We start from the raw sequence: 26424 nt of genomic DNA on the forward strand, positions 1-26424 counted from the left end.
ATTATTTGTAATTAACTTTCCGTGAAAAATTAAACCAAATAAAATATATGTTAATCAAAAATAATACAAGTAGTTGCGAAAATGATTAACATAGTAAACAATTCTGACAAATTGACGCCAATTAAAATTCCCCGTTCTTCCTTAAGTTTTTTTTTTTTTTTCTCTTTCTGATTCTCCTCAGAAGAATCGTTTGGTCTTCTTCCTTCCTTCTCACTTTCTCACCCCAAACTGCCTCATGTAAAAGGGTCTCGCAGGACCAGTTCTCAACCAATTAAGTTGTAGTCACCAGGAATCCGTTCGTTCCCTTCTTCCTCTTCTGTTCTCTCAGTTCATCGTCCTGACGCTATAATTATCACCTAAATTCATTCATCTCAATCTAAATTAATCCTTATAAATATTCTCCTCTACAAATTTATTTCCATAGCACAACGCTCGCTCCAATAATTAATCCTATTATAAATTTATAAATTTATAATAAAAAAAAAAAAAAAAAAATAAAATAAAAAATTTTATTATTTAAAAAATCAATCGACAAAAAATAAAATGAATAATCCCGGTTTTAATTGTCTGCAAATAAAGGCTTGTCGATAATAAACTGGCATGGTTTACGAATGACTAACGAGAACGAGGGATGAAATGAAATAGACCAAGACTAAGACCGAGATAGACCAAGAGAGTAACACACAAATACACACGTTGAGCAGAGTAAGAGAAAGGATAGTACAGCGAGGGTGTACGACTCAACACCTACGAGCCAGGATCGAGCTTATCTTAAACTCACAGACGCGTCACGATCGATATATCTCGCGAAGGTAGCTCTTCACTTTACCAATCCTTCTTCAAATATATATTATATACAGATATAGTTTGAGAAGATGATTTCAAACCCCCTTATATCCTCTATCCACTCCTAAAATACTAATATCGTCCTCGCGATGGTATATAAGGTACAAGGGGTGTGAGCTACAGATCAACGGATTGATATGCCACTTGAAATGTACGAGTTTATATCCTCATATCTTTATACACAACATCTATGCATATATATCTGTATACGTGTTCTATAGGTGTCTACATTATATATATATATATATATATATATATATATATATATATATATATATATATATATATATATATATATATATATATATATATATATAAAGAGATAGAGAAACGCAAAATGTCCTCGACCACGGTTACACAGAAAAGATCAATTTTAGATTCGATGCGATTTATAACTTCCTCTAATATGGCGACGATATAATCTCACCCTTTTCCAGGTGTTATCAACCCTCTCCAATCTTATACTTCTTTACATCCCTCATCCTCTTGCGGAGTTACCTCTGCCTCTCCCGCTACTTCTATACATTGAAAGGAAAACTTGATTCAAGAAAATTATTTTGAACCAACAAAATGGGTTTAAAAGGTGGTTGTAAGTCAAGAATTTTTGTTTTTCGTTTATTAATTTTTGACAAGGTTTTTTTTATCGTTTAGTGAAAAATTATGCAGTTTTTTAGTAAATATAGCAAAATTTTTTCGAAAAATATAAAACAATTTGGAATGGATTTTTATGGTTAAATTTGGGATACTCAATTTAGAAATGACCTTGTATCTTATGAACCATTGACATTTTCAAAAATATAAGCTCATCCTGATGTTACACTCATCAAGACCTTTCATTTGAGTACCCACATCAATTTTTCATATATTTATATATTTATATATATATGAATATATGAAAAATATATGAAAATGCATGTGGGTACTCAAATGAAAGCTCATGATGAGTATAACATCGGGATGAACTTAGATCTTTAAAAACCTCAATATTTAAGAAAATACAGTGCAATTCAACAAAATTCGTTATTTATTGAAGCAAAGTTTGTATCAAAAATTTGATTGTGAAACAAAAAAAAAATATTCTTGATTCAATTGATAGTATTTGATGCTTAACTCTAGCTGTAGCTTCCACTAGAATATAGTACTTCTCCCTGTTAAGGGTGTAGTCGTTATTACTTTCCGTTACGTCTTAAATTTAGTCGGTAAAATATTTAAAAAAAGTGTATGTACCGAGATAACCGGATGAAGCCACATATCGCCGAGGTTGAGGTAGTACATGCGGTTATATGCATGTATATATTGCAATATATTTTGAAAGTATAAGAGTGTGAGTGTTTGTATATGGAGGTAATGCGGTCGTCTTTGTCGTTGGGCTTTTAACTCTTACAGCCCCCATAAATTTATAAATAACATACACTAGCGTGTCCGGCGGGGGTTGCGAGTGTACGTAAACAACCAGGCTGCAAGAGTTCCGTTATCTGCGAGGCGCAGCGTCGACATCGTACCAAGAGGCGAAACTAAGGGAGTGAGAAAATGGGGGAGGCTTATGGGGGCAACCAGCGTAAGAAGGTGTACAGAGGGCTGCTCGACTCGCGTCGTCTTTATCGCAGTAGCAAGCGTCTCGTTATCAGGGCACCATTAGAATATCTAAATATCACCCTTGTGTGCCCGAATCGCGGCCCACACTGAAAGAAAGACTCTGAGGGAGAGACCAAGTGAGACATGGCTACTTGATAACGTCAAACATATCCCTAGACGAACGTCCAAATTTTTTTTCCCGTATTTTTACTTTTTTTTTTAATTGCTATTAGTTATTTTCTTCAATCGTATGCAATCATTTTTTTTTGGTTTAAATTTTAAGATTTTGATGCTAAAATTGTCATGAGACTGCATGAATACTGATAAAAAAGCTATTTTAGTTCAAGAAAAATCCACAAAACCGTAAAAAAATTTTATGACATGATTTGATATGATTGTCAGCAAATTTGACTAGTTTTTATATGGCTTGAAATGAAAATTGGTTTTATCAAACTAAATCAGACTTAATATGATTTAATTTGTCTATATTACTGATATAAGGATTTAGTTCTATTTAATAAGCTTTAGTAATAGTTACTAAATCATTTATTTAATTAAATAAATTAAAAATTTTGTTACTAAACCCTTCTATCAGTGTATGTAATTTTTTTTATGTAAATTAGCATTAAAAACCTCCGACAGGTGGCGCATTATCGCTAAATTTTCTCGCTATTAGAGAGTTAATTTTGAGATGTTAAGTTACAAAATAAAAATCTTGAAGAAAACTCAATGTTTTGAAATAAAAGTAAAATTTTGAAGAAAATATTTCTCTTAAATCAGTAGTTTTTTTTTTTTTTTTTTTTTTAATGGTACAAGTATTTTTAGGATTAAGTTATTATCTATATTGTTTTAAAAAATAAAAATATATTACTGTGGTTAAGGTGGTGCTTAAAGCAAAAAGAGAGAGTAGAAGGCGAGTGGACAAAAAGAGTTAAGTTCTGAGTCATGACTGGTCGCGACTGATAAGGACCCTGAGGATCAAAACCACAAAATCCAAAGACCACTCTCTAACTCCTCTCAGTTTGATAGAATATTATTATAAGATATACCTATTTATGGACGGTCTACTCCCTTAAACTACATCGTTGTTTCAATGAATTACGACTTACCTGTAACAAAAAAAAAAAAAACAATAAAATTTATTATTATTATTATTTTTGGGGTAATTTTTAGGTATCATAAGAACATCAGAAATAAATCACAAGAATCTTAATAAAGGTTGTTCCGAAATCGAAGAAAAGAGAGAGAAAAAGAGGAAGCAAATGGAGAATAGCGAGTTATGAGTTTAGTAGTGGATACTGAATTCGAGGGATGAGAAAGTGGTAACAGCAAAGGGGTGTGAGAATAACGTCGGAATGGCTGGTAGGCAGCTAATATCCTCTGGCTTGGTATCCCCTAGGCTCATCTCAATAAATTCAATATACTTGTGTAAATCGGAGAATCCCTTTCAGTTGATCGTGCACGGGACGGCGACCAACCCTCTCCCTCAATCTCTCTCTCTCTCTCTCTCTCTCTCTCTCTCTCTCTCTCTCTCTCTCTCTCTCTCTCTCTCTCTCTCTCTCTCTCTCTCTCTCTCTCTCTCTCTCTCTCTCTCTCTCTCTCTCTCTTTCTCTCTTTCTCCCTCAATTCAGCCGATACCGGGATAGCAGCACATTCTCTCACCCATTCGCTAGTACTCGGGGTTTCAACAGCTAAATCCGTTTCCATACCCGTCGGTAGTCCAACGACGGAGATGAGCTGCCTCAAGCCGACGTTTACTTCATCCCCAGAGCTGTCTTTCCAGATGATTATGTATTAACTATTGATTAATCTTCAATCGTAAATTTCGTTTTTTTTTCTCATTACATTTTTAGCTCTATTGCCAATTTATTATCACACTAACTAATAAAATAAGCTATGAAGTTTTAGATAATGCAAGATTTAGAAGGCAATGCATACTGGAGAACCATGAATTAGAGCTTTAACTTTTAAGGGATTTTATTGTCTAGAGTCTCCTAGATTTCTGAGAAGCTCGCATATTTCACTGGGGCAATTTCTTAGCAATCAGCGAGGGTTTAATTCCACGGTATAGAAAGTAGGTATGTATGTATAGAGGAATGTGAATATAAGGCCTAATATCCGACACTATCTTCTACCAGTCCCGACATTACCAACGAGCTTTTCATCGAGTCGTTAGTTAGGGTCGAGAACTAGCAAACGTCTTTCTCACCCCTTTTACTACGACACATAACCCACAACCCATTTCACCGTCGAACTAAAAAGCCCGTGAGACACGACTTATCGCCACTTAAGACCATTGTCTATGCTAATGCGCCGCGACCCATCATTACCCCTTTACCTTTTTTTTATTTCTTACTTTAAGCTCCCGATAAAATTAAACATTTATTTTTCATCAGTTTTTTTATGTCACATTGATTACAACGTTTTAATCTGAATAAATTTATGCTTTGAGAAAAACTAATACACAGAAAAAAGAAATTCATCTTCTTGATTTAAGTAGAAAAATTCTTAAACTAAGAATTTTTTCTTGGTTTAAGTAAATTTTATTCAATTCAAGAATTTTTTGTCTTGATTCAAATTAAGTTTTTTTTCAGTGTAGATACAAGAAAAATATTCTTTTTAAAATTTTACTTTTGTTTCGAGATATTCAGTTATTTTTAGTCAAAAAATTAATTCTTCAATTAATAACATAAAACTTTTGGATCAAGAGATAGAATTATTCATTTTATAATTTTAATCTTAAATTTACTACCAAATTGTTACAAGAATACCAAAAATTATTCAAATTTATATCATTACACTTTTTTGGTATTTTGATTAAAGAAAAATTTTATTAAGCTAAAAATATAAAATTTTTAAAGCAAAAAAAAAAACGAGCTTCAAGATAGTAAATTTTTAAATCAAGACGATTGAATATTTTTTTTTTTTAGTTTAAATGTCTTTTTTAATTATAAATAAAATATTTATCAGTTTCATTTTCATTTACCAAAAAAGTGAAATTCATACAGGGCATTGAACCCAAGTCTATTGCGTTAAAGACTTACGACTATTGCTCTGGATTTTCCAACGATATCAGCAATAATTAAAAATTTTTTTCCACTATAAGTTACTAAAAGTCATAAGTTTTATTTTTCATCCACAGTTATTTTTAAAAAAATATACCTACAATATAAAATAGGAAAAAGATTTGAACTCATCCAGATGATAACAGACTCTAGATCACCTTCCAGATCGTTTTCTTCAGTCTCTCGCTCGAATTGGTTACAGCAAACCGTCCGAGCGAGAACCCACTGAGATAAAAATAATAAATCATCACTACCCGCACATCCGAGGCATTGGTTAACGTGGTAGTGATATGAAGAAAAGGGTGAGTATAAGCATGATGTGGATACAGTTGTAGGGTAGGTGCATGGTTGACTTTCTTGGTAACTGGGTCTTAATATCAAAATAAATAATAAAAGAAAAGAGTCTATTGACCCGAGTCAAAAAATGAGCTTCCGAGAGCCTACATAAACTGGAATTAATTAAAAATCAAGTTTTTACATATTTTTAAAGGTTTGAAAAAATGTACTTGCAGCGATTTTTTGAGATTTAAATTATTTTGGGAGATAGCCATATTGATGACGTAGCAACTCACTAATTTTGGAAGATTTCAAAAATTTATTATCCAAACTAGGTTTATAAAAAAATATTCATTTTTACAATTTTTAAAAAATTTGAAAAGTAGAAAAATATCTTTTTTACGAAAAAATAGGTAATTATTTTTTTTTTTTTCTTAATCTAATTGATCAATTTTTTTTTGTTCGTTTTTTTTATGTACTTAAAAAAAAAAATAGATCAAAAAAAGATAAAATATAAATTTTATCCAAAAACATTGAAACCAAAATTTTTTCCATCTTTTAAAGGCAAAAAAACTATCAAAATATTAATTTTTTGATATTTTCGATATCACCACCATGAATCCGCCTTAAAAACAAGCAGAATAAAAAAAAATTAATTTTTTACCTAGATATGGCCAAAAATAGGTGTGACCCCACTTGTAAATAATTACCAAAAAATGTTTTTGACTTTTCTATAGTTCCGACAAGAACACCGTATTTATTTGATCAAGAATCTATATATAAGAAGATATATTTCATCAATTCAGTTTTTTTTTTTTTTTTTTTTTTTTTTTAAATGATTTTAACCGCCCCATAGTCTAATTTGCTTTTATACGTATAAAACAGAGATATTGATACTTGAAAAGAATTTTATAAGTCAAATATAAAAAATGTAATGATGATAATAATAATAATAATAATGGATAGGATAGGATAGTATATTATGAAAGGTATGAGGGTGCGTGAAGGTGCATACAACGGTTCTCCACCCCTTTTCCTACTCGTACTCTTTGGGTGTACTATCTCGAGCCCGTTGAACGCCGATTAATAACGAGGCGTCGTTACTGGAAGATAAGAGCGCCCTCTTATTTCTCTTCCTGTCGATACGCCCAGAGGAATCGCGATCGTAAATACACCCCTATAAAATACCCCGTCAATTTGTGTGTGTGTTAAGGTACGTTAAAATATTATTGCCTAAATTTATTCCTGAAATATTTTTAGTTATTTACTTATTTTAGTAATAAAGTAATAAATAACGGAATAAAAACTTTTTTTTTTTTTTTTTTATCATTTCAATTGGGTAAGTCCAATACACAATTAAATTAATCCAACAAAGGTGTGTAAGAGTGTAAAACAAAAAATAAACAAAAAAAAACGAATGGAATGACTTGATCCATCCCGGAAAGTTGAAGCAGTAGCGGTCGGGGGTGGCTTATCGCTTAGCGCACGCGGTCGCCACCGCCAGTCACCACCGGTTAAAATTCACCAGAGCTTTACAATAAGAGGGGGTGATATAAAAGAGTTTTAGTCATTGGACAACTGTTTTGTCTATTTAGAATACATAGCAAGTCTGCCAGGAGTTTTCCGATTTTGTTTAATCAAAAACGTCAATATAAAAACAATCAACAATCATTAAGTCGGAATAATGATAATCTCTCATAACCTCGGGTGTTATTTAAAGAACATTAATAATTGTATTCATGATTAAATTATATATTGTTTTAATAAATTTCCATCACTTAGGGTCCGATTTATCCGGACGTTTTTATCTGTTTGTGATAATTTCTTGTATTTTCTTTGAAAACACTTTTAAGAGAAAAAATATGTTTGTAAAAAATTTTTTTTATTATTTTCACGTAAAATTTAAACTTTTGATCAATTCAAAGTTTTAAATTTTCAAAAAAATCTTATAAAAATTTTGAATTTATTTGTAATTAATTATGAAGGCAATTTTTTGATAATTGCACGATTTATAATTTGATAAAAATTATTTCTGTCAATTTAAAAAAATAACTTAATGAATTAACGATTAAAAAATTTTTTCTAATCATTAAATAATTATTCTTTTATAAATTAATTATTTGCATCAATAAAAAAAGGCTTTAAAATTTGATGAATGATCTAGTTGTCTAATGATAGTGGCTATAAATAAAAAAAATCTAGTTAGATAAACTAACAGTTGATTAAACCCAAAAGGGTAGACATTTAAAAAATGAAAAAATGGATAAAATGGCAGGACGTTGAATCCTGGGATCTACTGAGACTGAACCTGGTCCCTCTACTCGGCTGTTTAGATGACGATCAGCGATAAAGACTCCTCGCGTCGTTTCGCGGCCACAGACTGCCAGGACGATCAGTATACAACGTGTAAGTTATGAGGAGAGGTTTTATAAGCCCACCTCTTGTCTCTTTCTTATTTTCTCTTTCTCTGGGTTATGATATCAACACTGGAGATCATCCTGTCCCTCTTTTCCAGCAAACGGTTCTCTCACTCGGTGGGTGCCTCGCTCCCACATGATCACTGAATTCCCATCCTGCATCCTATCATCCTATTCTCTCCAGGTTGGTGCCTGATGGTTGGTTTGTTTGGTACAGCGCGTGTGTCCTCCGCCTTCCTCTTGTTCATCTACATCTGACTTGGTGAGTACTGAGTTGAGACCGGAGTAGAATTGGAAGGGCCTTAGGGAGATCACGATGCCAGGTGCAGAGAAAGAGAGACAGAGCTGATCCAATGTAGATATACTAAATTTTTACTTTCGCACACACCTCTCATCTCCGTCTCTGTCTCTCATCCTCATTTATTGCTATTACTGAAGTACACACATATATATATATATATATATATATATATATATATATATATATATATATATATATATATATATATATATATATATCCATAAGCAGAGGTCTTACCTCTGAACAACCCGAGACTCGACCTTCTCTTGCTGTCCCTATCAAACTTTCAGTCTAACTACTCGCTTATTTACTTATACTCAAGACTAATACTCCTCTCCGTCACTCAGTTCCTCAGTTGGTCATATTGCTCTTGCCGATATGAGCCTTACTGTTATAGTACCTGTACCCTCCATCTCACCCTCGACTCGCTATATAAGAGAACCCGAGATGCCCTTCGTGAGATACTATTGGATACCTATGCAACCTGTTATTATACATTGGCCTATACAAACAACGTGTTAATCGCAACCATTTGCACTTGATTCCATTCAACCTCTCAGACCATTACACCTACATCATAAATCTATTTTATAATCCATTACTTTGCCCACTTTTTTTTTTTCCTTTTTTTATATAGCTACTTTTTTTTTTCATGATAATTAATTGAAATATCGTATCTTGTTATTAAGTGTAAGGATATTGAGATGTTCATTCTCCTACATCATATTTATTTATATTTTATTGCTAATGATAAAATAATAATTTATATCTTAATCCTTGTAATTTTTATTTCATTTTTAATTTTAATATCTTAATCTTTTAATAATGAAATTAATTTTATTTACTTAACTAGTTTATTTTTGGAGAAAACTTTGACGTTGATTCAAGAAAATTTATAATTAATAACGCTTGAAATTGTGACATAACATAAACCCGATCCAGTACGAGAATCGAATTTGAATCGATTTTATTTTTACGTTATTGAAATCACTGAGTACACAATAAATAAACTGGGTCGATATCAAAAATTGATCGATGAAGAATTCTAAAATTTATTAAAAGAAAGTTTTGTTTTCGAAATATTCCGGCTATTTCTCTTTAAAAACTCAATTAAATTGAAACCAAGTTTATGTTAAAAAAAAAAAAAATTCTGTAAATAATTTTAAACTGATGGATTTTACAATCCAATCAAAATCATTTTAATTAATTTATAAATTTTAAAATCTAATGAAATAAAATTTTTAATTTTTATAATTTAAAATTTTAAATGTCAAAAAAAAATTTTATAATATATTTAAAGAAATATTATTTCTAACAAATGTATATCGTGAATTAGTATACTTAAATTTTCCCTGCGGACGAGACATAATAGAACTCTGGTTCACCCTGACTTGGTGATGATTTGTTTACTCGAGTCTCCCTCGACGAAACGCCCACCTTCCAGATCGAACCTTGACCTCCGAGCTAATTGTTGTTGGCTCTAGATCTAAGGATACGTCTGACCCTACCAAGCACCTTTGCCTTTTTGTTCTCGAGATCTAATACCCCTGGAGCATCGACATTCCATTCATAACAAAACTAAAAGTACACTCTGTAATATAATCTGTATCTACTCATATTTTTAGTTTATCATCACCCTAAAAAATTGATGGATTTAATAATAACCAGTATATATATGTATATGTATAAGTGTATTCGATATCTCTGATTTATCCGCTGAGTCGTGAATCGTGAGCGATTGATCCCGTGGATCACGAATGGCTATAGGGAAAAACGAGAAAGTCTCTCTCAACAATAATCTTTGTTAAAAATCATATTATTCTCATTTTATCAGTTCGTATTCTGTATCATTATCATTTTATTTTTATACAGTTAATCATTTGTATGGACTAGAAATTTCATTCGTGGTTGAGCTTTCTTTAGAATTTCTTTTAATGTTCAAATGATTTTTAAGATTTTTTAAGAAATCTGAAAAATTAAATTTTAAAAAATGTGTTTTTTAGGAAAAATTAAATTTGTAGTTGAAGTTTGATAAAAAATATCTGTGCAATTTTATGTCATTAAAGTTAGCCGACGTTCTGAATTTTTTAATAATTTAATTAAAACAAAAAAATACATTTAAAAAATTGCACTTGCAGTTTTTGAAATTTTTTACATGTACAAATTTTTTTTTATTTTTTTGTGATAATTTTTTCAATAAAAAAAAATTCTAAAAATTTTTAAATATCGGCTAACTTTATTTTCATTGCAATTTTTTAAACATATAAATTATAATTTTTAAATAAAATCAAAAAGTGCTCAATGCAATATTTTTTTCAAATTTTTTATAATATCTTCCTTAAGGTATAATTCAAAAAATTTTACCCAAAATTTTTTTTCCGTCAGAAGATTAATTCTGTATTCTATTTCTCATATCCGCAATACACATAAAAAATAAAAAAAAAAAAAAATAGAACAGATCTTGAAAAAAAAGAAATGCATATCAAGAAAATAGGATCTCATATCAGAAATGAAAAGTCGTCGAGAAGTTAAAGAAGGTTCATTAAAAATAGCTATCGCAATATAATTTCTCGTCGTTGAAACTACTGATATATACAGCATGCAAAACCGACCGTGTATTTTTCATTTATATCTATACATATACAATGTATAGTAGTTTGAATGTAGTGGTGCAGTAGTTGGTGGCACTCTGTGCCAGAGAAAGAGTAACGTAAAAACACCAAGTTCTCAAGAGAGATACGGCATCTTATCATGTCGAGCGGGTAAATGTTTGGCCCGGTTCTATCGCTCTCTGCTCACTCTGCTTATCGTCTACGACGACTTGCATTTTTATTCCCTGGTCTGTACGGGCCCCCGAGAGTGCCTGCTGCCGAGAGATAGGACAGACATTCAAAGAGTGCAAGAGGTCGTTAATTCACAAGCTGCTGTTATTTTTTATTTTTCATTATATTATTTTATTCTTTTTTATTCCTCCTCCTGCTCTTTTTCCTTCTATCCGCTATTCATTCAATCTATTTTCCTGCTTAGTCTATGCTTCAAATTCATTTCGTCAAAATATTTCATCGTTAAATATTTTATTGACAGTAAAATCAATAAAAATATAAGCAACAGTATCAAGATTTATTTTGATAAAAAAAAAAAAAAAAAAAAAAAAAAAAATCATCCACATATTTATGATGATTTTGCAAATACATTTATTGGCAAATGAAATTCCAACAAGACTTGAGGCTTCAAAGTACAGCTTGTCTCAATCAATCGATCCATCCATCGTTCTACACGCCTCCCCGATCTACTCGTGTGGCTAATGCAATGTAATGTATCGCGTAACGTAACGTAACGCAACGTATGTAACGTAATGTACATAAAAGGGAGAAAATAAAGATAGCAAGAGTTTTAAAATAAGAGGGAGGCAAAGTGAGTAAAAGAGAAAGAAAATTAGTGGAATAGAAAGAGAAGCCCCTCGTTGCACAATTATCTTATTGGCCGATCGGATCCTCCCACGTGTTAATTTGCTTGTTGGTTAACCCGGCGTCCTCATCTTCCTACCTTTATCTTTTATTTCGTTCTTGATGCTTTTCGTGGAAGGCCTCTGGGTGTTCATATACACCCCTTAATATCTCTTTCTCTTTTGTCTATCCATGACTCTGATCTCATTTTCTCCTTCTATTCCTTTACTTTTATTCTCCCTCTCCTTGCTACACTTTCTAGCCGTAGAAATTTCACATTGTAGTTATATTTGGCAACTCAAAACTCTGCTAAGATCAACAACAGATACTAACAGGCTTTCAATCGTGATAGTTGACTCAAAAATAATTTAAACTTTAAGATTTGTAAATATGCTTTTTTTTCACAATAATATTTGTTTCAACTGTAAGCTCTCGTGTTTCTCAAATAAAATTGCTCAGAGATTGATGGTTTGATATAACTTGGGTTATTCCTGAACTTTAAGATCTTCAGATATAAATATATAAATATGTATGTGTGTCTGCATAGATGTACTAAATTTTATGATAATTTTTTCTTATAATTGAAGATTTAGTGATACAAGTTACGTATTGTATTTTATTGAGATATGCTTTATATTTATAGTCATTAATCAGTTAATGTAATAATGTAATTTACGTAATAACAGCAGATTAAAATCAGTATGTATATATAAAAGTAGAGATAGGTTATTAAAATATTTTTGAGATTTTAATCGTTAATAAAAGAATACTGAGATAATCGTTAATGATTGTTTTTTTTTTATCTCGTACTCTATGCGGAGTATATTGTTTTCGATCTCACGACAATACTTTATTATCAATAAATTACTGAGAATTTTTTTATGGTATACTGTTTTGTGTTACAAAGTAACACGGAACATGAGTAATAAACAGCTTGTTTTCATTTTCAATTCTTTGTTGTAAAGCATTATATTTTATTCTACAATAATTACTTTGTCGTACAATAAAATTAAAGCTATTCCGAGTTACAAAAATATTTTTTGTCATTAAAAATTTTAAATTCTCAGTGTGTTGTTATTATTATTGATCAATGATTTAGGTTAACTTGAGATCTTTATGGATTGAAAAGTAATTAAATAAGCACACAAGTACTAATAGTTTTTTTTACTGCTTAGAAATAAATAGAAAAAAGTCATAAATGTCAATTGATAAAAATAACTGACATTGTTTTTATTAGAGAGCAAAGAGGGCTTTTGTTGTCGAATTCAGCAACAAAATTTGAGAGCTTTTTGATTAAAGAACAAGTGTCATTTTAGTATTAATCATTGAACCAAAAAAAGAAATTCAAGGCGACGATTGAAAGCCTATTTTCAAATTTTCCAATTTTACATAAAATGTAAAGACTGACTGAATAAATAATAATTAAATTTTTTAATTTTCTCGCAAAATAAAATTTTAATTAAAATTTTTAAATATTTGAAAAAATCATGTGAATTTTTTGTGACTATTTATTGAAACAATCTTTAAAAATTTAATCAATTAAAATATCTAAAATTCTTTATTTTGAATAATTTAGAAGTCAAAATTAATTGCTCTTATAATATTTTGCAATTTTTAAATATCACAAGCTTGAAAAAATAAAAATAAAAATTTAAATAATATGTAATTATTTATCTTCTATTATTTACGACATAATAATAATAATTGAAAATAATTAAAAAATATAATTTTGTTTATTTATTCAAAAATTAATGCAAAATTTTACTAAAAAATTTTTTAAGACTTTTCCCGTCTTTCTAGGTCAATTGCTACCCAGAAATTTGTTTTAGAAAAAATACTAAAATGAAATATCTTACTTATTAGCGTCCTGACGCAGGTCCTTCGTCTCCAAAGAATAACGCTCATTTTAAAAATGAATAAAAAAGCAAATAAATAAAACCGTCAATGTAAATAATACAATCCGCACATTCTTAAGAAGATTCACGTCACTTTGTCACATGAGAGATGAGACTTCTCTCATTTGCTTCCGTACTATACTAGCCAGTGAGGATCTTGATCACCGCGAACCCATGGGTGGCCCACCGGCTATTGTTATGAAGACGCAGTAACCATGAGTAATCACCAAGTCGTGATCTGTTACTTATTCTTTATTTCTTTTTATCTCGTTCTGTTCTTTATTATTGTCATTTTTTTTTCTTCTTCAAATTCAAGTTAGCAATAAAAAATAACTCGCGTTTTATAAACACATTACATTGCACGATAACCATTCGAATAAATAGATTTTACGATTTATCTAATCATGTGAACATTCTCGTGTTAATCACCACGTAACTAACTTCATAACATTTTAAACTTGAGTCAAAATAGAGTATAAGAAAAAAAAATATGGAGTACTTTTTTTTCTTCTTTTAAATAATATAATCGGTAGCAGAGCAGCAAGAAAGAGGGACGAAGAAATGAGGTGTTTTCTACTCGCCGGAATAACTATTACTGAAAACAGTCCTCAACTTCCAGCGACTGCTACCTGTGTTGTTATCACTGTTATTTTTTTTTTCTTCTTCAGTATCTCCTTTCTTCCCTTTCTTTCTTATGTTTTGTCACGGTCTGTCGTGTCCATGAACGTCTCAATGGAGATTTGATAAGCCAAGTAAACATTTTCTTCCACTTTAAACTTGTCTTCAATCATGGCCAAGGTGCCGATACGAGCTGAGACCTTGGCTCTCTCTCTATATGTAATACTTTCTGTTCGTATAACACGAACAAAACTAATAAAATATCACACTGAAAAATATGTGATACACCGCACTAAATTATACCAACTTATTCCATTTTCAAATAATCAGTAGCTTCGCTGATAACGATAATTATTTAACTGGCTTAGTTATACCAATGTTTACATAAGTAGACATGATTATGTTTTTTACTTTAATCAAAACAACTTTATAGTTTTTTAAAAGTTAATTTGAATTAATAAAAAACTTTTAAATCGATTAATCGAGATAATCATATAAAGTAACTGTTTTAGTAATTTACTACGTTAATTCCTTAAACAGGTTTTGGAGTTGACAACACTCCAGGTTTTAAAAACCAAATCTTTTAAACTAAATCTATTTTTTTATCTTTACATGTGACCAATGCACAAAATTATTTTGAAATTCGTAGTTCTCTGTTGTTTTGTTTGATTATAATAAATATATTCTGACGGGCAGTTACACAATAATTTTTTAACTCTTCGATCGGCCGTATTGGTTATTTTTTTAAATGTAAATTTATTTTAGGAGTGAGATTACACTTCTACGTTTTATCGTTTATACTACATCGAGTATCGTTCAAATCACCGAGAGGTGGCGTGGTAATACACTTCTACTCGAATATATAGTTTCTTAAGTAAAAAGGCGGGTTATTCAAAAATTAACTCTCGAGAACAGAAATTAATGAAACTTAAGGAGATCCAAGTACCCTCCTAGTGTAAAGAATGTCTTTAAAAAAATAATACGTCGAAATACTTTTGTTATACATCTTAAAATTCATTTTTAAATTAATTAATAACATTTTTGAGGAAATTTACGAAAAATTTACTCATTAAATAATTATTAACATTTAATTGACTAATAAAAAATATAGCACTTGAAAGCTTGTTGTTTTTTCAATCAAATTCAATGAAAATAAAATTTTTTTAAAATCGTTAATTGCATTAAATTCTTAACCAAATACACGGCTGGTGGAATCTCCATTTACCTACATGTAAAAATTATAATTTTCAAACCTAATTATTTGATTAAATATCCCGGAAACTTGTTCTTTAATTTTTTAAATTAATTATTAGGCTGCGTAGATTGAATTTACAAATTTTCAGGAAGTTTTAAAAATTTGACTACTTCGCGTGGGTCTCCTTAATTTAAAATTGTAAATTTTGATTCTAAAATATTTATACCGTTTACATATTTTAATATTGGATAAAATTAGCTGATTAAACGTGAGTTTTTTTATCGTCAGCTTGAGAAATGTTTCAAATAAAATAAATATTCAATAAAAAAATTTTTTATATCAAAATTTCTATTTCATCAATTACGTTCATTATCAAATGAGTGTTTAAGTATAAATAATTGGATTTTTTAGACTATTCTTTTCTTGAAACCAAAATAGGAAATGCTACAAAGTGAACAAGAGGAGGAACGAAATTAACAGAGAATAAGAAGATGACAGAAGAAGAAGAAAAGGATAGGAGGAGCTGACGTTATAGTTCAGGGTTTGTATCGTTGCGACGTTATCGTGGACTTGCTTGGACCCGGACGCTTATCGGCCTCGTTCTAGATCGGTCGAGTTGATAGTAAACTGTGGCCACCTATCCGTGCCCGCGCTTCGGGGGCCCACGCGAGCAATACGCCACCAAGTAGACAAGACAAGGATAGAAACAATGTATTTAATGCTTTCAAAATCAAACTTGCCTTTTATTTATTTTAAATGTTTTGTTGGCTTAACTCGCGGTTTATCTTGCTATCGAGATTATTTATAGATTTCTTCTTTAATTAGTTTTAAATTTCTGTTATTATACAGGAAAACACTTTTGGGTACACAGTTGAAGTTTAAACGGAGACTCAGTTTCATTTGGTGAGTAATAAATTTCGTTTTTTCAAATAGTTTTTATTTAAATTGAAGAGATGCTTGACGGAGTCGGTGACCGCTGGCCTCTTGGAGCTGAAAAGAGAAGATGCTCTCCCTGGCGCCGTGTTATCTTGTTCGTCGAGATCCTCGTGGTTAAGAACGGTCCAGGGCTGTATACGGAGACTGCTTTCAGAGAGCAAGACAGAGAAAGAATGATACAGAAAAGATATCTAAGTGCAACAGTGGTCTCTCTGTCTGCTGATGATAAGTAACTCCGTTTGAAGGGAAAAAATCCAGGAATATGATCTCATTTAGCTCAGACTCATGCTAAAATACCTCCAGTTTCAATTATAAATCGTTAAAAATATTTTTTGTAATTCCAACTTCAAAATTTTGGCTGTAGAGTAATTTTTTTCGAGCTAAAGTGTAATTTTTTGTGATAAATAATACTTTGAGCATTTTCTTCTTGCTAGTATTTAAAAAAATTTTTCTTTTCTCTCTGTTTTTTTATCTTCTCTTTTTTATTTATTATTAAAATTACTTTACAGAAAAAATAATTTATTTTTGGATCAAATCAAAATTTTTTTTTTTTCAATTTTCACCAAAAATATTCAATCATAATTCAAGTAATTTAAATATTTTTGATTTAATATTTGTTCAGTGGATGCATTATAACCTTGAGCTCGTCTCGCAAATAACAGCGAAAGGAATGAAAAATTTACCAAACTAAATAATAATTTCAAGTTCAAATTGAAAATAAAAATTCTTCTAGTTTATTTTTTAAAACCCAAAAAAAGTACCTCTATTTTTTCTTCTCCAATTTTACCAAAACAAAAAAAAAAACATTATAAATGATTAAAAATAAAAATGTCGTGTTAAATATCTCGGAGTATTTAATCATTGCAATTATCTCTCCATTGAGTTAACAAAAAAGGGTGAAAAAGAAGCTCAACCACAAAATAAAACACGTGTTTTAGTTTTTATCATGTATACATATCCCAGTCGAGCGTCCGCAATTATGATTACGTCACACGGGAGCAACTCGAGCGATTAGGGTGCTTGTGCAGGGTCCAGGTCATCAAAACGACTGCTAAATAAATGGACTCTTGTACCAAGGGGTTGGAGACTGCAAATGTGTACATGACACTGTTTTAGATTACGCAGTACAAATGAGTAACGAGCGAGAGAGTATCAGGAGAACTATTTCTTCATCTTAATCCTTATTTTTTCAAGAGCTATCTATCTATCTGAAAAGATTACAGAGACTTTATTTGCCTTTCTTGCAGCGCTGGATTTTCTACGGTGACATTTTTTATACAAACAAGTGTCCAAAAGCAGAGTTCATTTTTCTCATTGGTAAAATCTACTTGACTGTGACAAATTACCAGCATAGTAGACGAAAACGTTTCTCCTCAATTATAAAAAATTTCTTTATATTTATTTCTTTCATATTTGACAAATATAAGTGAAGTTATAAATATAGAGGCTGACGAACTTGGCCAAACTAAGCTGCTTCCCTGATGGCCTTGGCATTCTCAATAAATGGATCCACTGTGCTATGGCAACTCCCCTTATACTTCACCTCGTTTTAAATCCACAGAATCGACACAACACCAGCACACTTCTGCTGCATCGTGAATCGACTCAAGCAATCGAGAGACTTCCCATCCACGTTTGATAAGATAAGCTCTATCGTTTGGAATAAAGATGAACCCGGTTTGTCTTTATTTTTTGCACAAAATAAATCTCTAAGCATTGAGAATTGAGGATGCTTCTTCAGGCCTTTTCAATTTTCTTCTGTTTTATTTTTTTTTGTTTATATAATTCCAGCAGGGCTTTTAAAACTTCAAGTGAGAGTTTTAGCTGGTTGCGGTCTCTTGATCTTTATGTTTCTTGCCGATCGTCAACCCATTGTCACCTGGAATAGAAGTACATCCAGCTATTGGTTGAACATCGATTCGCCATTAAGCCATTAGTCCAACTCTCTCTTCGTGTCCGAGTACCCTACTGTTTTACTCACTTTTTTTATTTTAACTCGCTTTCTGAAGAAATGATAAAATTGTAGACGGAAATAAGATTGATACTAACATTTAGTAGAAAGTAATTAACTTAAATAATTAAAAATTGTATACAGTGTACTGATAGATCAATTAGCAGTAGAAAAAATTTAAATCAAAGTATCAGTTGTTTTTTTTTTTTTTTTAAATTAATTATGTTAATGTTGAAAGTGATCAATCATTATTAGAATTTAAGGGGTGAAACTATATCACTATTTATATTTTTATAGAGGCTCAAAAAAATTTTTGGGTGCAAAAAATTTTCTTGGATCAAAATACGTATTTCTTAAAGCAATATTAATTTTTTTGGAATAAGTAAAAATTCTTGTGTCAAAGAAAAATTTTTTGTCGCTCAAGAAAATTAAGAAAAAAAATATTTTCTTGGCTCAAGTGAACCTTTTTTCTATGTAGCAGCTTAAAGTCTCCTGATTTTTATTTTATGGACTGAATTTTACGATTGTAGTCATAGCAATAATACTATGCATAAATTTTTTAAAACAATAAAATTATGATTGATTGCTCTATCATGCAATGTATTTGTTAACAGATAATTTGACCAGAAACCCTTCAAGTTAAATTGACCCTGCGCAATTTAATTCAATTGTTTCTTTTCTGACCAATTGAATCATTTAAAGCGTACAGATAATATTTTATTTGTTTCTTTATAACTTGAGTACTTACTGAGCAGTTAACTCAATGAAAATTGTGAAGTATACAGTAAATTACTATTGTTTTAGAGTGTAGTTCAATTGTGAAATATAAAATTTGTTTTTAAATACAAAAATACATAATGTAGTTAATCAAAAAAATAATTGTTCTTTAAACTGATGGCCCTCGGTATTATAATTGAAAAAGTTACAAAGTTCAAAACATGTAAAAGAAGATGACAAGAGCCCAGGTGTGTCTTAAACTTTAGTTAGCACGTGTCTTATCCGTGCCCGCACTCGGATATCCGGTGTTACTAGAAGACACTTGAGTTAACACCGGAAGTCTTAGCAAAAGCAATTCCGCCAAGATTACCTTGTCTTTCAGTACAGGACAATGAAAAATTAAAAACGAAAAGCACTTAGACTGTAATATCGAAAAAGAATAAGAAAGGTTAAGTTGAATATTAAATTTATGTCACCCGATGACTTGGTGAAGCTTTCTAACTGACGTTGGATTACAGCGAGTTAGAAAGCTTCTATGTGACAGTCAATTCGTCGCTAAAATTTAAAAACGAGCTGTCAAAGTGACGAGTTGAAATGGGAATGGTAAAGAGTCAATTGATCCCATGAATAAAATATAAAATATACGAGACCAGAGAGGAAATAAAAATTCAAATATTATACTTTGACAGGCAATCTTCTTCATCGGGATTTTTTCATTCAAATCTCAATGCCCGGACTGTTTAAAATGCAAAAAAAAGCCCTTCGATCTCACAAATATTGACTTTAAATTATTTATTATAATATTAAATAGTATCTTGATTCAAGATATATCATAATAAAATTGATTCTGAACGATAAAAAATAAGTGCTACAGAAAACGAATGATCTGAAGAAGGGTATAGTGAGTAAAAAATTTTTTAATTGTTGTTTAGGTAGACAGGTGTCTCACGAATGAATCTAAACTCTTGAATCAAATCTAAAAGTCCGGTTTTTATTTTATTAGATTGTATGTCGATCAGTTAATGAGATTCTGTGTGTCAAAACTAAAAGTGGAAATAGCCAAGCTACAACGAATTGCCGATTAGATCAAGTGGATAAAGGATAAAACGTTAAGTTAAGAGAATCATCTGGACAGAAATGGAGAACAGTTATGGTTTATAAATTTATATTATGCTGAAGAGAGAAAAGAAGAAGCTAACGTATGATATATATATATATATATATATATATATATATATATATATATATATATATATGATATATATAAATATCTAGACACAACATTCAGGTATATATTGTTCTTTTTTAAGCATAAGTATATTTTTTTTTTTTGCTTTCCTTTTTTTATCTCCTCTATCTCATGGACTATGCGAGAATGAAGGAGAAAAAGAGAACGCGGGCCCAGATAAAGGAAGGACTAAAGAGCAGAGATTAGTGCTAATGCATTGGGGGGATAGAGGCAAGGTCCATCGTATCTCTCATATTTCAGGGTCTCGTGACACCGCTGGTTACCTGGATCCTATTTATAATCTCACCTTTTTTTTTTTTTTTTTTTTTTTTTCATTAATTTTACATATGTATAATTTTCTACCCTTTCTTCCATTTATTTCTCATCGTTGATGATCCGTAGTGAAAAAATCGATTTTTAGAATTGCGGAATTTCAATATAATACGGCCCGGCTCCATAAAATACTGATTAATTAAAGATATTGATGATAAATGATCCAATTAGTGGCTGCTATGCTAATTACGCTTTTGGTAATTTTATTTTTAGTGGACTAATATATTAATTAATATTTTTTTGGCTACTTTTTAGATAATAGGCTACTTGATTGGTTTTTTCTACAAGTTTTTTAGTGCTTTAATTAAGTTTATCATAACACTGAATCTCGATGTGTGTTTTGATTATTCGAATAGAAAATAACATTTTTATGTGTGATAATAAATAATAAATTATTGAGTTGATTTTTTAATCTTTAGATCTACATTTTGATAAATTTATTTGATTATCAATAAAGTCAATCTGATATGATAGATTGTACAATAATGTTGTGTAATTTGTAGATTTTTATTTTTTGATTGATTTGTTGTTGGCGATGAATATTTTAGAAAATATTATGTAAGATATTTAATCATTCATGAATTTGAAAAAATTAAAATTAAAAAAGGGAATACAATATCAATTATTCGTGGGAGAAATTTAAACATAATTGATATTGATAGATTGTAATCTTAGATAAAAAAAAAAAAATTATACTTTTACTGAAGAATTTTCCTTCGTTTTGTTTAACTTTTTCAAGTGTACAATTCGTACATTAAAAGTCAAATTTATCGTTATGATTTATAAAAAAAATATTGTGAATTTTTTTAACAAAGTTAGACCCTAGAAATTGTTAACAAAACGTGAATGGATTAATTAGAAAATTAAAAAAAAACGAATCATTATGTTCTTTGAGCCGAAAAGTAGACAGGTAAGCATTTTTGAAAATTTATGACATAAAAGGGAGTGCAACAGCAAAATTGACATGCAGAATGACTTTGGAACACGTTCGAAAGCGAGTTGAGAAAGTGCGATAACGTCTCTCCTCGATGTCTGCATTTTCACTCAGACATCCCTCGTGATAACACCAAAACTTCTGCACCCTCACCTAGCTCGGTTCTTCCTGCTGGTTAAAATCAATGAATTCGACGTGCGATAGTGACTTGCGAACATCCGGACAAGATTCTCAAACATATAATCCCAATTGAAGCACCACCTATCAACTTTTGAATAACTTTAAGTACAAAATCTAAATACGGAGGATTAGCTGAAAATTTTGTAACTAAAAACCTGCAAAATTAATCAATCGATATTTGAAAAATCAAAACATAACTATCAGCTGATCTGTGGCTTAGTCAAAGTTGGTGCTATCATTGTTAATAAAAGCGAGGAGCCAGCAGTTGAGCTGAGGTGGGATTTTGCTTTGGAGCTTGGCATCATCCCTTTGGGACACGTGGAAAAAACAGAATGAGGGCTGAGGGCTGAGGACTGAAGGCTAAAGGCTGAGCGGTGCAAAGGGGCCAGAATTGAGGCAGAAGAGAGCAGAGAATAGCAGAGGAGATGCCAGTGGGCAGCGGGAGGTGCGAGGAACCGCACCCACGCCCACTCGTGTGGAAAAATGATAGCGTTGCTACTGAGTGAGTACCTCGAGCCTGATGCTAGTACTGGTACTGGTACTGGTGCTAGTACTGGTGTTGGAGTTAGAGTTAGAGTTGGTAAAGCTACTGTAGACTATATCTATAGATACAGTGATATAATATATACTAATACTAGTATGTTCTTCTGCTACAGGGGCAACACCAACACGAGGGGTATCCCAGCTCCAGAGGGAGGCGAGATGCTCACTCGCGATTCTCTTATCACCCTCGCGCAGTTGTGTGTGCCTTTATGAAGATCTGTCAAATTCTAACCGACCACCTTTTTCTCTCTTTCAAATAAAAAATCATTTTTACCATCGTACCAGTTCTGATTTCTTATCGTCGTATTTATCACTGAAGTTATTGATATATACTCTCTACTCTATGATGTATTAAATAAAATAAAAAACATTTTTATTTCACTTTTTTATGATTGTCATAAATAAAATATGCGGATTTTTAGTCTGTTATTATTGTAGTTTATAAAATTATCAAGTCTTATAAACTTGAATTAAAAATTAAAAGCTCATTTTAAGTAAATAAATTATTTTGATTTCCTTATTTGGAAAATTTTTCCAAATTAATACTACTGTAATAAAAAAATTAACTTGATTTAAACGAAAAACTTTTGAGCTAAGAAAGTCATTTTTAAGAATATACAGTAAAATTTTGGAAGAAAAAAATTGAATATTTTCTGAGTTACACGCGATCTCCGACAACGCTAAAAAAAAAAAAGTTTCTCCACTGCTGGAGTGATTCCGACCTTCTGCGTGGATAAAATAAAAAAAAAAAAAAAATTCTTGTTAAACTAGAAGGTATTGTCCGTACGATGACCCACGGTCGAAAAAAAATATCAAAAATTGACAAATTGACGGCGATTTTTTAAAAAAAGTTGAATTTTATCCAAAATTCCCTCAAGAAGAAAAATTTTGAATGATTTTTTTCTATCAATTTACGAATAAAAAATTTTCAATTCGGAGTCATGTTTCAAAGTAACTTAATATCTACTAAACAACATAATCTAGCAGTTTTGATAATAGATGAAAACGTTAATATAATAAATGGTGTCTTTTAGATGAACCGATCATTTCCGCGCATAAATTTGAATAAATCATAGTCTGAATAAGGGTTGAAAGTTATTAGAGCCTAGATAATTCAAAAATGATCAGATAAAAAATTTGCAAGAAGGAAATAGAAAATATTTTTAATCAAAAAAGATGAATTATTTAAAGACGTGAAATATCGTAAAATCATCCTCGAATAAGAGGGTAAACGAGAAGGATACTTGAACTTCCTTTTATCAAGTTTTTTTCATCATCATCATCTTCATTTTAACGGCTGGGCAATAGCTCAATGGCTAAATTCAAGTCACGGATTCTATCGGAAATTAGAAGCATGTCACAGTGAGCTTTCTTCATCATTCACCCTCTAATTTTTTTTTCTGAGAACATTTTTTACGAAACCCTTTCAGTAGGTTGAACAATAATTGGAATAAAATTATTTCACACGTTTTTTCAAGTCAAATGTAAAAAATATGAATTGATAGAGCGGAAAGGAGGTATAGATTATCAATAATAAATAAAAAAATATTATTTTGTGTTATATTAATATAACAGCGATGAAAACGAATCAAGACAAAGTACAGAGTGATGAGAATGAAGAATGAATGTGAATTAAAGAGGCCGATTTAAGGTGGGGCTGTTTAAACAGGGGTAACAGTGATTGCAGACACAATAAGGGAATGAGACGTTGAGGATTGCTTTGAAAAGACAAAGGAAGCTTTACATCATCCCCGTTACGTTACGAATCGCATACTTCTCAGCTCCGGTTATAAACGCGAGAACATGGCGTATCTACATCCCAACCAGTGGTACAGAATGTCTATTCAGTATATAAATCCCTCTTTCTCGTCCTCCTTCCTCTCGATTATTACCGATACATCCACTTGGCACCTTTTCATTCGACTCATTAATACTTGGCCACGTAGGTATACAGACAACCAGATTAGACTGCAAACCATTTGCTATACTCGGCATCATCGCCCTCCCTTCTGCCTCTACTCTTTTCTCTCACTTTCTGACGCTACTGATATCTGTTTCATGTATTATATACAACAGCCTCTTCTATACGTCAATGACAATGCAACTGGCACGTTTGCATTTAACTAGACAGCGACTCTTGATGTATAATAATCGCGAACAAAAAATTCTATATCTCCTCTAAACTGGATTGAGTATTTATTAATAAATTTATATTCTATATATAGAGAAATGTGATAGACTGATCGGTTTAATTTTATTCAAAGGTAGTTGTTACATTATCCAATGAGATGTACTCAAACTTTATTTTTAGATTTTTTTTTTTTTTAATTAGATAACGCGAAAGTATTTAAGGAAATTTTTTAATTTTTATTTTACAAATTTTGTGGTCCATTTATGCATGATTAAAGAAGATACTGATATTAAAAAAAAAACTACATACCAAATTTATTTTTAAAAATTTTTGTAAGTTCATTTGTTTTTTTTTTTTTTTTTTTTTTTCTATTTGCAGCAAAGCTGTCTCATTTCAAAATTCAGTAACTACAAAATTTTTACATTTTTAGCACATAATAAATTCACGCTTTTTTTTTTTATCGTTCTGATTTAAGTCGAATTTTTAAATAAAAAAAATCACATTTTAAAATATACGTGTTAAAAACATTTTACTACATAGGAAAAAATTTTCCGTCATTGTGTCAAAAAAAATGTTGTGTATTATTCAATTTAATTATTTAAAAATTACTTTGATTGATTCGACCAATTGTTTAGGCAAATAAATATACCCTCAATAATTATCAAGAATTTACATTTTTGTGTAAAGAAAATTTTCTTAATAGTATTTTTTCTTTCGGTGCATACAGATGTTAAATATTTTAACTTATCACCTAATAATTGTTTAATAAAAGTTTATCGAAAAGTGACTAAAATAAATTTCTTTGATTTTAAAATATTTAAAAATTTTATAAAAAGTGAAAAATAATTTTTCTCCTAAACAAAAATATTTAATTCTGATATTACAAAGCCGCATTAGTCCAATAAAATAAAATTAATGTGAGAATAAAACTTGACATGAATAAAAGAATGAACAAGACAAAAAAAAGTTCACAAACTTTCCATTGTCATATTTGGTCATTGAGTTTTCCTTAGAGAATATCTTTCTGATTAAGAAATCCCTACGATAAAATTGACACAATTAATAATTAATGTACCATATCCCTTACTCACTTATATAATAATAATTGAATAATTTAGTCGGCAATAAAAAATGAAAAGTTTGTCAGATAAAAGGTAATTTGACAGTACTAAATTTCTGGCTATTTTTCCCGATGAATAATAATACACACACACGTGCAAGCATACAACATACAAGTATGTTACATGCAAGACATATATCGAGTGGTTTTATTTTATTTAAACTTGACTCTTTCTCCAGGATCGTGATCGAGAAACTTGGGAAGAGGATCGATTAATCTCGATATCCGGAGAGCTTCATGGTCCAAACCACTCGACTCCTTCATTCTGCCTAAAGAAATCGAGAGGTAGATTTGCACGAGATCGAAAGATACAGATGGAGGAGAGCACGCGCGAACAACCGATCTCACCAGTGGATGAAACAAAACGAAACGAAACAAAACAAAGGAAATATTTTTAAAATAATTTTTTTTTTTATTTTTCGAGTTTAAATTATGATTCACAGTTATATCGATTTCACAATTCATCGGTAGGTTCCGTACTAAATATATTTATATACATTTGAATATAGATAAATTTGTGTATCTATATAAAAATATTCATCCTTTTTTAATGTAGTGTAAAAACATGAATCATAAATAAATAAAAATTCATTTATTTCGTTTGCAGTGAAAGTTAAATCGTGTCGTTATTTCAACCTCGCTCTGATTTCACAAATCAACAGCATGAGACTTGTATAAAACAAGTTATAGAAAATTTAACACTAGTGAAATAATATC

At 30.6% G+C, this 26424-nt stretch overlaps 1 protein-coding gene across 3 annotated transcripts in view; it reads right to left on the bottom strand.

Moving 5' to 3' along the window:
• Positions 1-26424, bottom strand: part of Ush (Zinc finger protein ush) — a 99884-nt gene that overhangs the window by 29041 nt on the left and 44419 nt on the right. Inside the window, exon 1 of one of the 3 annotated variants that reach the window (XM_074239337.1) lies at positions 13783-13950. The exons of the other annotated variants lie outside the window; for them this stretch is intronic. Coding sequence (XP_074095438.1) covers positions 13783-13831 — 49 coding nt within the window. The 5' untranslated portion in view covers positions 13832-13950. Of the gene's footprint in view, positions 1-13782; positions 13951-26424 lie in introns of those variants that run through there. 3 annotated transcript variants of the gene reach the window in all.

Source organism: Cotesia typhae, unplaced genomic scaffold (assembly GCF_013202065.1).
Source record: "Cotesia typhae breed Kobodo isofemale line unplaced genomic scaffold, CoteBio_Ctyphae contig_11, whole genome shotgun sequence".
Classification (NCBI taxonomy): Eukaryota; Metazoa; Arthropoda; class Insecta; order Hymenoptera; family Braconidae; genus Cotesia; species Cotesia typhae.